Source organism: Corvus kubaryi, unplaced genomic scaffold (genome assembly GCF_017639235.1).
Source record: "Corvus kubaryi isolate FWS band 111438036 unplaced genomic scaffold, C.kubaryi_AGA036_p1.0 65076, whole genome shotgun sequence".
NCBI lineage: Eukaryota > Metazoa > Chordata > Aves > Passeriformes > Corvidae > Corvus > Corvus kubaryi.
In genome coordinates this window covers 88,919-103,158 of record NW_024581747.1, presented here as the reverse complement: position 1 = coordinate 103,158, position 14,240 = coordinate 88,919, and the positions used below count along the sequence as shown (strand labels likewise).

Below are 14,240 nucleotides of genomic sequence, written 5' to 3'. Positions count from 1 at the left end.
TTATGTTGTGTGTCCAAAATTAATGTGAAGCAATTGGGCAGTTGCATCATGGCAATAAGAACAAATAACTGCAGTTATCTCAAAAATGCAATTCAATGTTTAAATGCTCTTGTCTATTCTGTGTTTGCATGTTTTCAGTGTTCCAAGATCTCTCTGCCAGAACAGTAGATCACATTATATCTGATTACAGAAACCTTATGTAATTTGATGAAGAATGCCCCACTGTGTCATAGGCTTAAGTGAGAATTATCACACCGTAATTTTGCTTCTTTGTGCCTTTTCTTAGATGGTTGTCGTACATTACCAAGATGAAATAGATGGGGGAATCTTCTCCGCAATAAAAAATGGAAATGAAGCTGTCACATTCACATCAGCTTTTTCCCTGTCACCAGAGATGACATATGGTAAGAAGATGTCTGTCTCTACCTACCTATTTATTTATTTATTTAAATAGCACTTTTGACATTTTAGCTGTTACTGAAGAGCTGTTATTGCACTTTTCCCTCTTTCCTAGGTACAGCACCTCCACTATGTCATCAGCAGATTCCCTCCAGCCAAAAGATCAGCAGCCCATCTGAGCTGTACAGAACCATTCCTGGTAAGGTACCCCTATTTCCTAAATAATGTGAAAATGAACTGTGGATGAAGGCAATTAAGACAACAGTGGTTTATAAATAGGACATATACACAATGAATTTAGATGTGTAAGTCAGAGAAATGGATTTTAGCAGTCCTATTTTAATCACACCAAAAAGAAGTGAATAATGAAGAATTGTCCAAGAAATATTTAATGCCTTCCAGATTTTAACTGCCAACAGGGAGTCCCATGTTCACATTCATTGTGCAAATTCACTGTGGAGCAATTAGGCAGCTGCATCACAGAAATAAGATGAAATACAGCTCAGTGTTTGAGGCTATCCTTCTCTTGTTCTATCAGTTTGCATGGTTTCAACGTTCCACAGTGTCTCTGCTAGTATTTGAGGATGTCAGAATAGTACTATCAGGAGACTTGAGTTCTTTGTGATTTTAAGCAGGTTTTGTCTCCATCTGAGGAAAGAGGGGTGATATCCATGTTGCCATCTTTCCAGGCAAGTGAAGCTGACAATACAGCTTGACAGTAGCTATGCTCAAGTCAAGGAGATCCTTAACCAGAGGAATGGATATTCTGGAGGGCTTTTTTGCCATGATACAGTTTGTAAATGCACACAGAAAAGCAGTTGGTAGTAGATGATTACATATTTAAAGATTTAATACGATCTAGCTATGATTTTTTATAATAAACGATTATTTTTGAGGCCTTAACTTTTTGCTACTAAAAATAGCAGCTAAGCTACTGTTACCTGTCACCTTTTTTGTGCAAAATTATTTGAAAACACTAAGATTTAAAAGAAAAAAGTATTTCTGCACTGTATCAGAAAGTGCTGGACATAGCAGGAAGCCAGCTAACGTATTTAAAACCTGAATAAAAATCACGGGCATTCATTTTATGCATTCCATGATGTTCAAATGAAAATTCATGTATATTATATATAGTTTTACTACTTAGGCTATGACTGTCTTCTCCAGGAGGATCTTGATAGTAGAGATTTCAATAAATGTGATAATGGGTTTTGATGCAATAATAGTTATTGTTACGGTTTTAACTTAAAAAAAACCCTTTATGTTTAATTTGCCTCACTTAATAGTGAAAAGCAAATAACATCAACACAGAATAAAGTTATCTTTAGCTATAGAAGAATCTTCTACCCGGTTCAAGACATCTTTTTATGGTTCTCCCTACTTCTAAATAATTAGTGGCAAATAGCCTCCTGAGGACAACTTCAGCAAATCAGTTATAGGTTGATCTACTGTAGAGGGATTCCTTGTGGAACAGGGGCATATGATACCCCTGGAAAAATTGGACAACCCAGGGTTGCTGAGGAAAAACCCCTGAACAGGCCCCTGGCTGCAGGCAGGCCTGGAAAGCACCTGGCTGCAGGCAGCCCTGAAAGTCCTTGGCAAAGCAATACACTGGTCGGCTCCCCCGCGGATTAGAGGCTGTCTAGAGGGACTGGGCGTGAATCTTTGCAAAAGTAGATATAAGTTGGCATAGTTGAACAATAAAGCGGAGAACGATGCTTAATCGTATTGGTGTATGTGTCGTTACTCTGGCTAGCTCTTCAGCACTCGAACCCCCCAAAAATCTTCTGAACACTTTGTTGTTAAATGGTTTCCATTAATGTTGTTAAGAGTTAGGACTTGCCCTGGAAAAATATTTGGCTTTCAATGTATTTCTCTATTTTGATTCTCTGCTTAATTCTAAATGCTGTCATCTCTCAAATGCTGGTTTTAGATACTCAGTTAATGGAACACTGAAAATAATTATTCTAATTATTAGAAAAGGAGGCAATTCTTCCTTTGAGTGCTTGTTTCAAAATGAGGCTCAGGTGTACTGAATGCTGCACGTTAAGTGCTCATCTCCATGCAGCTTTGGTTTTAGCTGTAAACGTAAGGTACTTTGACATTAAAGGTGTTAGTTGTTAGTTAAACATTAAAGGTGTATGAAATGGGTCAGCTAGAAAACATGCAGTTAAAAAAGACCTGTTAGCAAGCATTTCTCAGAAATGTTAATTGGGTGACTTTCCCATCAGAGTACAGAAATGTCTATTGTCAGAGGCAAGTTAGAATCATACTTTAAATTTTAAAAAATTTTCTCTTTTCCCTTTGCTTCTCCTATAGTTATTGCCTCTATCTACAGTAAGTACCTACTTGCTTCTGTGTCTTCTGATTTCTTCTGCAAGAAGTGCTCTTATTTCTGCTACCAATCCCTAATTCATGCCCAGAGCAAGAGCGTTATGTTTTGTGTGTTGAAGAGGCCAAGAATCTGAAGGGAACAGAAACAGCTGTTCCTGTGGTTGAGACTGCTTTAATGCACATACCACAAAGGTGACTCTAACAGTGTGTACTTTACAAGAGTTCTTAATAGCCTTGATTTTTAGTACTTTCCCTTGCAGCCTAGCTCTTCTTTTAAATGCTTACATGGTCTTTGTTTTGGTAAAAGTTGGGAAATATACTGACTTCTTCAGAAATTTTCAACAGGTAGAGGCCTTTTGAGTCATGGACTCTGGCATCTTGATTTTTGCCATTAAGATATTGCCACTTTTGTCTCAGTTCAGATCACCCTTGAATTCAAAATTGCTTTGTTATGCATCTCAACTTTGCTGTTTATCTGCTTTTTAAATTACCAGTGAGGATGCTGTAACCTGGTTGCCAGTTATCTAGACATATTACTGTTTTATTTCCTCCCTGTTTCCTTGTGGAGAATAGCGTTCTGTGTAATTAGCACTTACCATATCAAGGGATTCTGTTGTGCTTTTAGAAAAGCACGAAAGTATATATTTTAAAAGAAAAATACATGGTTTTGTGTATCCTGTAGTCAAGAATTGCAATGGCATCCAGTCCGTAAGTTTAAAAAGTGATAAAATTCTCTCTTCTTTAAGTTATTCTTGTAAACTGTGTATCTAGTATCTTGAATGCATCTGATTTTTAACCTGTTTACTGAAGGACATTGTCTTTAATAAAGCCTTATAAAATGGAGCTCTGTTATCCCTAGAAATCTTTATTTTCTTTCCAGGCAAAACCACTTTGCTAGGGAAAGTCAGTGAAGTAGTGTTATGTATCTGTCTCCCTTACATTAGCTATGCCCTAACTCTTCATTCTCCCTGTACATTTATTGGAGATGTCCTGCCTGTAGGATTTCTTTTCAGAGCCTTGTTCTTTATCAAACAGGTGTAAATTTAACCTCCCTCAGTCTGTGTGCATGCAGTCAATTTTGTGTCAGCACTGCTGCTCCAGTGATCACTTGCTGCCATAGTTTCATTGCCCTTTTCTTCACTTTACATAGCTTGAAAGTAATACAGCACCCACGGAGTTAATTCTGAATTTTCTTTGAAAGACACCTTGTTTCTTGAGATGAACCTAAGTAGTCTATAAATTGGCTAGTGGTCTATAAATTGGCTAGTTTTATAAATACCCCTCAAAAAATAGGGCTGCTCCAGATAGAACCCAGATACAGCTCTCTGGAATATCACAATAGCTGATGTATATCCCATGGGAGGGAGAGTCCCACATATCAGTGAAGGAACAGAAGCACTATTTGTAGGCTATTTTGAGGCTTATAAAGGCTCTTTTGTCTCAGACAGCAGATAGCTAATTGAAGTCCCTTTGTATATAGAAGTAACAAATAAAAGCGTAGCAAGCTCTTTGCCAGGGGACTGAAGCTGACTAGCTGTCCTGCCACTCCACGCCTGAGGCTAGATGTGATTAGCTGCCCCTTCTTCAGCCCTGGTCAAAGCATAGAAAGAACTTTGCAGAAGGTCTGCATTAACAAACAGGCACTGTCTTGCAACAGAAGGCAGGGATCTGTGGAACAAGGGAAGATTGTCTATAATCCTTTATCAATGTACTGACAAAGAGAAGACATGATGCCTTTTTTTTCCATCTTTTCTGAGCAGCCTAACTAGACTTGTGTAGTTCAAGCAGTGCAAATGATGGAATGAAAGCATTGCTGCCAGTGTAAGGAATCTCTGAGCCTTCAACCATGTGTAAGGCCTTGCCTTTTCATCTCTTCCATGGAGCTTAGCCTAGATACTGTACTCAAAGCTTGTGTATGAGCTGCATCTGTTCTAAAAATTTTAAAAAGGGCAACTTTTCTCCTCATGCCATCGTGGAACTCTTCAAGACCACACAGTGGAATATTTCCACAATTCTTCTCATACAGACTCTGTTTTTATTTGACATTGTAGGCCTAAATTCCCCTCATTGACTAACACAGACTTACTCTATTACATCATCCAGTAGAGTGATGAGTGTTTAATAAATCTTTTGGGAGGCAAACCCACAACCTAACAGCCTCATTATTGCATAATTCTATTACTGATTAGAATTTTATACTGTTGTGATTTTATACTATTATTCCGGGATTGTAATTTCTTCCAGTTACTGAGTTGCAAGGGAAATGATACATACCGCTTAATTTTTTGATTAAAAAAATGTCAGGGTTCTAAACTGAAAACATTTTCCTTGTGTCAGGACGGTCAGTAGCATTGGGAATAAAAGTGAAACAATTTGTGAAAGGGAAAAGTTTCCTGTTTATGATGGGCAAAAACTTTCTCTCTGTGAAAAGCTTTCATATAATATTCATTTATACCTGTCTTTCTCTACTCCATTTACCTGTTTATGTAGGATATACATGTCCAAAGCAAGTAATAGGTACAGAACTCTTCCAGACATCTGGGTTCATTTGCTTAGAACATACGTGATGGTTATGATAAGCTCTGTTCTCCTGGAAACATAGGTGCATTTTTGTTTTTGCTATTGCAGTTTTGTGTTTAAGTTTTTTTGGATGTTTTGTTTATTTTAGTGGATTTTCATTTGTTTGTTTGTTGAGCCTATCAATGAGATAAAAAATACAACTAGAGAAAGGAAATTTATGATGTTTAATGCAAAGCAGATACACCAGATTTCTGTTACGTTTTTCATCGTCCTGCAATTGCCCTTGACATGTTTATCTTGTGGACGAATACAGTGCTCATCTACACCATATTTTTATAATTGAACACCTAATGTTTCTTAATTATTATAAAATACACCATTTACTAGTGCATAAGAAGCCTCCATAGGCTTCAGGAGCAAGCAGGAAACTATTTGGATCTCCTGTTGGGATTCTAACACCATGAACTTCATGAGGGCTTCCAGAAAGAGCATGTGGAATGCTGTAAAGCATAATCATAAATGTTCAGAGACCACTTATTGGCTGTTGTAAACACTGAAGTCAATATAATGTACTATGATCTATCACACTTTTTCATCGCTGGGTTACTTTCATTGAGACATTCAGCTCAGTAAAACTAATCTTTATACAAATTTTTTATTGCATGAAGGTTGGATATGATATATTTTCAAGTCTTCATTGTCACAGATCTCCTTCCCTTTGTGTCACTGATTATAATAGAGTTCTTAACATATCTTTCAAATACAGTAATGGAAATGATGTATTTGTTTGGCCTGCAGAGAAATAAGCAACGCTTATTATCAGTGATTTCACTCGGGTAGTCTAAATTCACAGCAAAGTGAATTTATATTAATATTCCATCTCATGTGCTGAAAAGCTTAACCATTTAATTTAGTTTATATCAATCTGAATGGTGGAAAATATCTTGTGACAGTAGAATGAAACTGAAACTGAAAATAACTTAAAATATTTGTAGTCTATGTCTGCCTTTACTGAGGGGTATTAACCGAAATACTTACAGTATAAATGTGTACAACTGAGCTGTTTGGTAATCAGCTTTAATTGAGCATTTTTTTCCCCCCACTCAGTTCGGCTAAGATTTTCATGGGAGGTACTCTCCCCCTCTACACTACTTAACTTCCCAAAGCTTTAGAGATTAAATGATTTAGAGCTTAATCCATTTAGCTAGCTAGATATGGACAGGTTTTGTTTACAGCTATGTTATGTGTTTCTACATAAAACTTAAAAAAATCTGTACATACTTTAGCCACTCAGTAAACATTCTAATATGCCATTGATTCAGAGGAGAAAGGAATATAATTACAATAACTGAATATAAAAAGCTAGGGCATGCCAAGTCCATGCCAGATATTATGTGATGGTAAACCAGTGGGATAATATAAATATGTGGTTTTTTTGGCTGATATGTTAAAGCTGACAAAATAAACCACTTTCGTTACTGGATTTTCATAAGAAAACTCATTCTCTAAGATATACTCTTTCTTCCATTGGTTTTGGATACTCTAGGTTGATCAAATATTCTGGAACATGAATACATTTTGTTTTGTAGCCAATGTTGTATCTGATCACAGACTCAAAAATTCTTCACATCTGATGCTTATGTCAAGACAAAGATATTTCATGATGAATTGTTCTTACAGCTGCACGAGCTAAACTTCTGGAAAGGGACACGGTCTGCTGTGACCTATATGTTGAACATCATGTTGAACATGAGAAAAATTCAAGTGCTGCAGATGGTCATGGAAAAGGCTCTGCTCGCAGAATGCATCATCTAGTGCACACGTATATAATCCCATGTGCAGCTTCTCTATAATAATGAAGAATTTGAAGGAAAAAAAAAAAAAGAGAAGATGGATTCTTCAGACATTACATTGAAGAGATGTTGTGAAAGTATTCACTGTCTCCTCTTCTTACCCCCCTTGCTTTTGTAGCAGGATTTTCATCTGGACAGAAACACTGTGGTCATAGATCAGAATAGGCCTTAAACCATATCCTGCCCTGTTGAAACTGCTTTGGAGAAAGTATCAGATACTGATTTGGAAAGACTTTGTTTTATACTGCCTGTTTAATTTTCTGTGCAAGTATTTATTGCTTGTTTTGTTTTGTTTTAATTATGACTTTTCATTCCATGTGGGCAAAGTGTTGATAGATATGTAAATCAGAGAACTGAGACTGTTCCCCTAAAAATGGCCCTCTCAGAGGGGACCTGGCACTGCCTGCATTATCAATTTGAACCAAGACACTTCTGAAAAGTTATATGGAGTCTTCTGCCTAAAGCAGCAAACGTGAATTAAGTTTTCTCATAGGGAAATGAGTATCTAAGTGGTGGGGACCCTAACTACAGAAACAGGCTTTCTTACTTTCTTATCCATTCATTTTGTCCTGAATTCAAATGTTGAACTGCACTAAAGAAATGGCAGATCTTCTGACAAAAGAGTTTTCCTACAGGAATTCATATGAAATAAGGTTTCTAGCTTGGGATATCTTTGAAGTCTCTTGCCTGTTATTTGTCTTTCATCAGTGGTACCTCAACAAGTCTGACTGCTCCTTGATCCCTCACTAGTAGCATTAAATCAAGCACCTGCTGATAGGTTCTTCTTCAAGAACCCACCTGGTAAGTGCTTCCCTTACTTGGGGCACCACACTTTTATCCAGTGTGTCTGTTATTTTGTCTTGACTAACTTTTCATACCACTGTGAACTGAAAATGAAACAACTGCCTTATTTCTAAAGGATTTAGTAACTGAGAAAAAAATTGAAGAAGTTTTGCATAAGATGCATGTTACTGCCTGTTTCAGTTTCATTCAGGAACCAATACATCTGAAAGTTTAATTGTGCAGCCTGCAGCTTACATCCTTCCTGTAGCTCTAGTCCAAAGGCATTTTCTCTTGAGAGAAAGCAGTAGCATTATCTGTTTTAATCTGTGTTTATTTATTTTTGTGGGATTTTTTTTTTATACTTTCCATCCAAGATAACTGACTGTACTTGGAATACGCATTATTAGCTGAAAAGATGATGGCACTTCCAAGGGTGCTGTTATGTTCACTACTATCTGCGAGAGCTCAAAAATTCTAAAATTAAGGCAATAAAATAAGCTGTATAATTCTGAAGTTATATATAAATGCCCAAAAAAGTTGTTTAAATAATCAAATATTACATGGGGAAAATGTGTTTATACAATACTTCAATGTTGTTACTTGATCATGGTCTCAAAGCATATGTGCCTCTTCTGTTAAATTTGAAATACACCCTGATAATACATTGGTGGGTGGTGGTGATTTGGTTTTGGTTTTTTCCCCCTTTCTTTTTTTTGCTAAGAACCACTGAAAAATTGATTACTTGAGAGGTTTTTAAACCACTGCTTTAGAGCATTTGGTTTTTCCCTTTCTGTGGGAAAAAGTCATCCATTTCCCCACATAAATTAGTCATTTGATAAATAACTACCTTTGTATGTATTCATTGAGTATAGATGAATAATATCTTACACATATATAAAAAACCAAAAGAATCTGAAGCTGAGAAGTCTGTCACTAATTTTTGCTTCTTTTGAAGATGCAAACAATAAGCCATTGACAGAAACTTAAAAACAATTTAATAGTAATACAGGATTGGATGAGCAGGCAGCCTGGCAGATGTGTTTGTTTTTACACATACCTGATGTTGCTTGTTTGCAGTGCATGTGCATAGCATGCATTTTTGAGATGTCACTAGTCACTTTGTCTGGAAAAGGTTAAATTAACAAAAAACCATGAGAACAACTACTTCTCTTGCTATGATTCTATGAAATTTTTTCAACTTTTCCAGGGTGAGGCCTCCTACTATGTGATGTGGCACTTTCACGACTGTGATGTGCCAGAGTAATCCATGTAGTTTGAGGGAAGGCTGAAGAAAGCTTCAAAAATCGAAGTACAGCTGTGAGCACACTTTTTAAAAAAATTGCAGTTTTAAAATGATTCTCTGTTTGAGTATTTGGGAAGGTCTGTCTACTGCATTCACAAGTAAAAGATATTGTGCAGTTTCAGAATGACAGACCTTCCAGTGTTGAGTGGGAACAGAGAGGAAATACACCTTCAGTTCCACTTAAATTGTTTATAGTCTAAAGGTCCTATTGCTCTATGTTTTTTAAGATGCTGTTCTACCCTACATTAATTCTCTTCATGTTTATTCCATGTTTATTGAGAAAACCAAATTAATCTGTGTATTCCTATGCCTGAGTTAGGCATGTTATTTCACAAATATTTATTATATTCAGGCACCGTGTAGACAAAATCCGAAATGAGCAATCTACTTGACATTGACTCCCACACTTCTGTCAATTATCAGAGTAGCAGGGAAACACATGACATTCCTTCACAAATTGTGGAGTTTGCTGAATTTGTATGAAGGACACAGCATAGCCACTCTGCTGCAGGGGTTCTTGTTGGAGAAAGGTGCATGTTATAATTTGAGCCCTGCATTTTAAACTATTTTAGATAGATTTTGCACTGCAATGGTTCTGATCAAACCAGGAACCTTGTGTACTATATCTAGGAGAACTGTATACTGGTAACACCTGGCGGAGATTGAAAGACCTGATTCTTATCACTGTGCTGTCCCTGAAACAGCCATGAAACCAATTCTTTTTGCCAAATAACAGACCTTCTCCTTTTGAGATGGCAGTATCTTACACACTGTGCTGATCAGTTCCTCACCTGAGATGTCTAACACTGCCCTTCCTTCCCTTCCTAACTCTTCCTTTGTGTATAATCAGCCTTGCCCTTTATATCTTCTGGCTTTAGAGTTTCAGATTTTTTTCTTCCTTGGAGCTCATCTCATCTGGTTGAAACTTTGAATTTGTGACAGAAAGACAAGCAAAAGGTGAGATTTTTGTTATGCACCCTTTTGTTTGTCATTAACTGTCTAGGTCAGAGGGATTTTTTTGATGAGTAGCCCCCTAACTATAACTGAGTCTGTTAGAAGGATCCATGCAAAAAAATCTTAAGAAAGGGTGAATTTGATAAATGCTGACAAAACTCAAGTACATTAATACTTTTAATTACACGATTTCTGCTTACATTACATCCTTATATTACTTTGGAAAGTAAGTTTCTTACTTAACCAACCTTCTTCATATGGTGTCTCATACTGCTGTAATCTTCTTTGTTAAAGGTTACTATTCTTGTTCCCTTCTAATTCAGCATGTGTAAATAGCCAAACAAGCAAAGCTTTCAAGACTTGAAAATCAGGAAAGAAATGAGATATGTGAAGGTCCTGTGATTAGTGCTTTTTATGCAGAGACAGGGATGCTTTCTATGGAGAGCAATTTTCTCTAATCATTATTGTTTATAGGAGTGTGAAGACTGTGTTTGACTGCATCTGACTCTGCCAGGAAGCATCCAAGACAAAGTATAATTGTATAATAAATTAATCGAAGTAACTGATGTCAGTTCTGAACTGCTGCATAATAACCTCTTCTGACCCTGTGGCAAGGATTTTCCCTTCTTTTTACCTGATAATATGGTGTATATCACAACTAACCTTTGCTATTGCATTCTTCTGAGTGCAATCTTTATGAAACATGTTTAATGGGAGCAGCTGATATAAAGACAAACAGTGGTATGAATGAATATTCTTAAAAGGAATAGTTTGATTTACATTATGGTCTGTGGAAGAAAGCAAAATGTTAATTAGTTTACCAGTACTCATCTCTATAACCAAGCCAGCTTGTGTATTTTACTATTATCAAAACGGTTTAGTATACACATTCAAAAGATGGTGCCGGTAGAAATTTGAAAGCAATTCATTATGGGAAAGCTTTAAATGGTTGTATTTGTTTCTGTCTATATCTAGTAATTTCCTGCAGTCATCCTTTCAGAAAATACGGTGTGCTGGGCACTGAAGAACAATCTGAAGAGGAAATGTGCTGCTCATTGTGGAGCTGCAGTGTTTCCACTCGTCTTCCTGACCTGTAAATAAAACCTGCTCAGAACAATGCTAGGGGGATGTTGAATGCAACACAGTAAGGCTACACGTGTTTTATGATCTTGGGACTCGAGTAAAACTTTAGTCAGAGCTCTGGATACTAAGTTTATCCAAGAGTGTTGAGCTAGTTTGGTGTAATAGAGTAGCTGGGCTTTGGTCTACATTAAAAAGCACTAATCTGACAGTTCTCGGTTCCGTGTCGTTCATCTCTCTGAAAGAAATACATAGCTAAGGTCAAATGAAGTGGTGGGGGACGAACAACACCACCCTCCCCCGCCCCCCAGCACTGCCTCCCCCCACCAAATCAACCAACCACCACCACACACACACCCTCCCCCCCAAGCCAAGCCTCCAGTCGCCCCAGGAGAGCGGTGCTGGCCGCTCGCTCTCCGCCCCCGCGGCGCTGCGCGGAGCACAGGACCCGCTGGGAGCGGCGCTGCGCGTGGAAGAGGCGGTGTGAGCCGGGCGGGGGAAGGGGGGAACAAGTCAAACGCAAGTGAGGTGGAGTCAGCACAGCAGGCATACACGGAATGGGCAGTCGAGCTGAAGAGCGAGCGGGAAGCCTAATCTAACAACAATCGGGGAATTACTTTCTGCCTGGATGAAGTGAACTCTGGCTATTCTTCATCTGGGTGGCTGTATTGAGACAGGGAGCCTGTGCTTCTCTCGCTGCAGACACTGGAACCCACTTTGCGGTGAAGTTCTAACACGCGAGGGAGAGCGGAGGGTGCTGGCAAATGCGGGAAATAGCTTTTCCCAAGTCTCTGCGTGGCGGGGCGGTGCGCCCGGCTGCCTCGATTCGGTGAGCCACGGGCAGCATGCGGCACGGAGGGAGGGAAGGAGGATTTCGCACAGCCCAGTGGGAGAGTTGCTGTCACGATGGCTTCCATAGGTAGGTTTGTGGCTCCCTGCGCCCGTGTTTTGTGCATTTTCCTAAATCTGAAAACTCGTTTTGTGGGTTGGTCTTGTGTTTGGCTGGTCGCGCTCGCCTCAGCGGCAGCGAAACGTGACCCTGGGAAAAGGGGGGGGCGGTGGGAGTTCACTAAAGCGAACCAGCCTCAGACAGGCCGCCGGGGCCGCTCCGCTGGCGGGGCGGGGAGCTGGGAGAAGGCACGGAGCCTGCGGCCTGTTGCTGCTGCGAGCTCTGTAGAACTGAAGTGGGAGGAAGAGTTACGCCTTTTGTAGTCACGTAACAACGTTGGGAGTCTACACAGAAACTGAGAAGGTTTGCAGACAAGGAGTTCTGTCAGTATGAGAGTTTTCTGCAATCGCTTGGGAATGGTTGAGGGCGTGAGGCAGGGCTTGAGAGATTTGTTTAGTCACTTTCCTGCCGAGGAAGGCTTCTAATTTTTTGTGGGTCGTGTTGGGTCTTTTTCAAAGTTGAAGAAATGAGGACTGCCTGGAACATACATAATTTCTGTCTACGTAGAAGAAATTTGTCCAGACTGAGTCTTTTTCCTCCCCTGAGGAGCTCTTAGTAATATTATGGCAGCACTGAATTTCTTTTCAAAAGCATGAAAGATGTACAGATTTTGTAAACACGAGTCTTTTCTAAATGAGGAATATGGCATAGTTGTTGTGCTTTCTCGTTTAATGAGAAAAACACTTTATTGTGCCTTAGCACTGGAAGGGTAATGCCTCTAATTCTTGCATCCAAGACAAAAGTGTATTTGTGTAAAATATATGTAAAACACTCTCACTTTCTTTCTTCAGATCTGATTTTTCCATGAAATTATAATAGAGTCTTAGAGCAGCCAACTATTACATGGTGCAATATACAGGATGCACCAGAATAAAGACCCTGGTTCTTACCGCCTTAATGCAAACAACTTTTCTATTCAGGCAGTAGCAGTATATGCTTGGGTAAAGACTGCAACCCTAAGAGTTACTGATTCACAGTTCTCGAGAGACAGACCAAGAAAAAAATTGCAAGAGCTTCAATTCTCAGTTGTGTTTTGTGATACTGAACAACACTGAAGGTAAACTGAACTGAGTTTGTTTTTACCAGTTTCAATCCCAGGTTATTAAAAGCAGCCTCTGAAAAGTCAGTTCATTTTCTGGTTTTAAAATAGGTTGGTTTAGGTATACTACTTGAAAATCAAAAAGCAGCCCTTGCTTTTATTTTTCAGTCTGCAGTGAGCTGGGTTCAGCATTTTCTTGCAGGCAAGTGACTAGAAAAGTGAACTTTTTCACTTTTCTAGTGAAAAAGGGTTGAAGAGGGTCACATTTATGCCGAATTTTTCTCACAGCAGAACAGGACCAAAGTGAGAGTTTTGATAGAGGGTCCGAACATCAGTTTGATTGCTTCCATTCCTTCTATGAGGTAAGTATGCCTCAGACATCAAAAGCTGCATACTGGGACCTCTCTGGTGCCTGGTGACACCAGGGAACTGGACTGAGATTGTAAAAGGGGAGTTTAAACTCCTTCTTTTCCTCTCTTTCACCTTAGGAAAAGTATAGAGGGTCATAACACAAAATAGAAAATTTCATTGAGTCTTCGTGCTTGCTTCTCAGAAGTGTCAAAATCAGACCCAAGCTCTCTCCCTTCTTCTTTCACTCAGTATTTCCTCCAGTTTGCCCCCTGTACCTTCCCCCTTGCCTCCTTTCCTTTGGCTTTGCGGTGTATCTGTCAGTATGCATGAGTGGCACTTTTCAATTGAGCAGAGATATCTTAGACCTGCATCTCCAACATTTCAAGCAATTTTAATGGATAATGAACTTTGGTGCACAAGGCTGATATTTTATGCTTTTCTTGAAAGGTGCTTGGTCTTTCAGTGCATTCTGCCTGAAAAAGTATTACTGTTCATTTTGAAGGTACCATTTGCGTGTTTCATAGGTTCTTTTTTTCTTCTCTGAAACTATTGCAATTTAATTTTACAATTTGATGAAAATTGTCATATTCAGCAATGTGAATGTCTGAAATTCCATTATGAGAGAAACTGTGATAAGAATGGAATTGTCTGTCTCCAAATCCATTTTACTAATTT

At 38.7% G+C, this 14,240-nt stretch overlaps 1 protein-coding gene across 3 annotated transcripts in view; it reads left to right on the top strand.

Annotated features, from left to right (window-relative positions):
• LOC121672995 (tensin-3-like) overlaps positions 1-14,240 on the top strand; it is a 93,203-nt gene that overhangs the window by 43,113 nt on the left and 35,850 nt on the right. For all 3 annotated transcript variants that reach the window (XM_042045985.1, XM_042045986.1, XM_042045984.1), the window contains 2 exons: positions 287-404; positions 515-598. In XM_042045985.1, coding sequence (XP_041901919.1) covers positions 287-404; positions 515-598 — 202 coding nt within the window. The remainder of the gene's footprint in view (positions 1-286; positions 405-514; positions 599-14,240) is intronic.